The sequence below is a fragment of the Nematolebias whitei genome, chromosome 12 (assembly GCF_014905685.2).
Source record: "Nematolebias whitei isolate Nwh7 chromosome 12, NemWhi1, whole genome shotgun sequence".
NCBI classification, from domain to species: Eukaryota; Metazoa; Chordata; class Actinopteri; order Cyprinodontiformes; family Rivulidae; genus Nematolebias; species Nematolebias whitei.
Window position 1 is genome coordinate 8,292,006 of NC_056509.1, and position 3,545 is coordinate 8,295,550.

General features: G+C 47.4%; 1 protein-coding gene across 1 annotated transcript; it reads left to right on the top strand.

Annotated features, from left to right (window-relative positions):
* The first annotated feature begins 259 nt into the window (after window positions 1–259).
* Window positions 260–3,036, top strand: lft1 (lefty1). The gene is made up of 4 exons (XM_037685258.1): window positions 260–524; window positions 702–948; window positions 1,022–1,258; window positions 2,712–3,036. The coding sequence occupies exons 1-4, from the start codon at window positions 260–262 to the stop codon at window positions 3,034–3,036; spliced, it is 1,074 nt and encodes a 357-aa protein (XP_037541186.1).
* The last annotated feature ends 509 nt before the right edge of the window (window positions 3,037–3,545 follow it).

Here is a 3,545-nt window from a genome sequence, read left to right on the forward strand (position 1 = left end):
AGATCTGTTTCTTTTAAAATAACTAAAAGCTCTAAACTCAGGTTAAACAATTGTTGGAGTTAAACTCTAGTAATCTTTGAGAGGAACAGCCAGATGATGAAACTGGATGCTGATTGGACTCTGCTGTTAAAACACATCCTGTTTGGGAAGGGGCACCTTTGTCTGATAAGACACCCCCAATTCACAAAGTTTGACTGAGTGGGCGGGCCGCAACCATATAAAAGGCCCATTAGGTTGCGGTGCGTTTTATGTCTCCATCATGGATTGTGTGCGTGTGTTGCTTCAGTGCGCGGCTCTGCTCGGCCTCTCCGGGGCCTTCAGCCATCAGGACGTGAAGGACGCGCTGCTGCAGAAACTCGGCCTGGATCAGGTTCCTCACATCCACAAACGGGACTTGGAGAACCTGGTGATACCGGCGCGCATGAAAAACAAGTACTCGTCCCTGCTGAAGGTGCAAGGCAGCAGGATGCGCAGATCTGTGCCCAGCCTGGCGGGCATTCTGAGGGGGGCCCCCGGCAGTGCAGGTAAGGAGACTTTGTCTCAATGGGACACTAAATGTGATTAGACTAGATTGATTGTAGTTTGGATGTAGCAGTAGCAGAACGAACACTTGTTTCCACGCGTAATGGCGACTTCTGGTGCGTAAAGACGCTTTTACGCACAAGAGCTTTGCTCAGACGTGTGAAATGTTTGGTGTGTAGATGTCTCCGGGGAGTTCGTGTACTCGGACGCCACCCGGCACCGCATGGTGTTCAACATGGAGGCCAGGATCCCGGAGAACAGCGAGGTGACCATGGCCGAGCTGAAGCTCTACCAGCGACCTTCTCACCACAAGCGCTTCACGGCGGAGCGGAGGAGCCACCGGCCGGTGAGCAGCGCCATGGTGAGCATCTACTGGGTGGAGGTGCTGCCCGGAGGCTCCAACCGGACAGCCCTGGTGGATTCACGGTGAGGGCACGAGCTCCTTCTGATTCCATCAGAAACTAAAGATCGAGTTTGAACTCACCCTTGTGCTTCACAGGCTGGTCCCCATTCACGAGACCGGCTGGAAGAGCTTTGACGTCACCCAGGCGGTGCACTACTGGTCCAAGATGCAGCAGCACGCGACCCTCATGCACCTGGAGGTGTGGATCGAACCCGAGAGACCCGGAAGCCACGCTGCAGAGATGGCCAGGAGTGTCCGCTTTACCACCGAGCAGCAGCCGGACATGGAGAAGCCCGAGCTTGTCCTCTACACGCTCAGCCTGGAGGAGTACGGGTAAGAACCACCCCCACCACCAGTACAACTCAACCCCCCAGTTTCATATAACAAGGATACACCCCAGTGAAAATGAGCCCCCTCCCCCCGTTTATTTGAATGTTTCTAGTTTTTGTTCAGCAGAGCTTATTTTTGTATTTTATCATTCTGGAGCTTTATTTTGAAGAAACTGAAACAAAAACAGGTTTTATCTTTGGCGCTTTTATTAGTTGAATTTCAAAAGTTTTTATTGTTCAAATGAAGAGGAGCAAATGACAAGTGTCCCCCCCCCCCCCAAAACCCTAATTAATAATAAAAATACTGAATAGAACAAATAATTATAACTTTAGTTTGATGCTTTTTGAAATATTTTCACATTTTTGTATTTAAAGAAGGAGGAATTGAATTTGAGTCATTTGGATGAGCTGGAGTGTAAAAAAAAGCCCCCTTGCAAAGCCCCCCCCCCCCCCCCATTTGAATAAATGTTTAGAATAAATGTAAACACATTTCTAACTGATACAACAAACAAAAATGTTGTATTTGTATTTCAGTGTATTATAATTATAGACATTATAATGTATATTATAACGTGTATATAATTAATAATTATATTTTAAAAAGGAAGTAAATAATCTTATGGGGTGTAAGTAGGACATTTGGGCCCTTGGTTTAATTAGGAATCCATCCATTATCTTTTACCCGCTTCTTCCATTTTGGGTCACGGGGGTCGCTGGTGCCCATGTCCAGCAATCACTGTGTGAGGGACGGGGGACACCCTGGACGGGTCGCAAGTCCATCACAGAGACACATAGAGACAAACGAGACAAACAACCATTCATTCACTCTCACCTAGGGACATTTCAGAGTTACCAGTCAGCCTAACATGCATGTTTTTGGACTGGGAGGAAACCGGAGTACCCGGAGAAAACCCACACATGCACAGACAGAACATGCAAACTGCACCCAGAAAGACCCCTGGACCAGGATTTGAACCAGGGACCTGCTCGCTGAGAGGAACCAGCTCTACCAGTTGCGCCACCGTGCCGCCCAGAAACCACCCAATTTTATTAATTTTTTTAACTAAAAAACTTTTTATTTTGTTGCTTTTAATGTTTTGAATTATTTACTATTATTAGTTTTGTAATTCATGCTTATTTTAAGAAGGAAGGGTGTGAGGAGAGTTAGTAAATACATAAAAATAAGAGAAAAATAAGACTTTCATTTAAAAATGACAAGTTTGGTAAACGGATAAAAAGCGGACCCCTTCCTCTGAAACACTGAAGATGTTTTAGCTTTAAAGCAGACCTGTAATAAAATGTTGCAGTTTGAAATGACTCTGGTCCGTTTGGCTGAAGAACAGCAGATGGTTTTAAACTGTGCAGGGGTGGAGTTAGGATATCCAGGGCCACCTGCCACCCAGTCCTTTTGTGCCCCTTAGTTTATTTTTATTTTCTCCTTCTCATTTGTCCCTCAGCTCTGGTGGTGACTGTGACGTAAACCCAAAGCGAGGCGTGTGCTGCAGGGAGCAGTACTTCATCGACTTCAGCTCGCTCACCTGGACTCAGTACTGGATCATCGAGCCAGCCGGGTACCAGGCCTACAGGTGCACCGGAGGCTGCAAACAGCCCCAACGCAGCCACGGCTACGGGGAGCGGCGCTGCGTGGTGTCGGAGAGCTCCACGCTGCCCATCATGTACCTGGTGAAGAAAGAGGACCACACCGAAATCGAGGTGGCCGAGTTCCCCAACATGATCGTGGAGAAGTGCGCGTGCATGCTGGACAACGTGTCGCTCGTGTGAAGGCTGGAGCTCCGGCCGTGGTGTCCCATGTATTTAATGCTTTTTAACATTTTGTCCAGAACTTTATTCAATTGGACATTTAGGAAGAGATCGCTGCCGTCTCCCTCTACACGCACTTTTATATATTTTGTAAATAAACATTTGTAGAAACTGGCTCGTCTGTAGTGTGACCACTCAAATTCTGTTGGATCCTTCCTGTTTCTCAATGTTCTCAATCATGAGTTTATGTTTGAAAAATAAAATATTTTATTTCCAGAGCTTCCTCTGAGCCGCTCTGGTTTAATTCACATTCCCTGATCACATCTGCATGCAGCTGCCTGCGTCTTCCACCTCGTTTGCACCTACAGGAAACATCTCCCTGGCAACATGGGGGAGTCACCCAGGGTCCCATAACGATGGTCGAACCTGCTCGTAACGCTTCGTTTACAGAATCTGCTGCAGGAGAAACGCCCAGAGCATCAGACCCTGATGCTGTTTTCTGACATTAGACTGGGGGGGGGGTGTTTCTC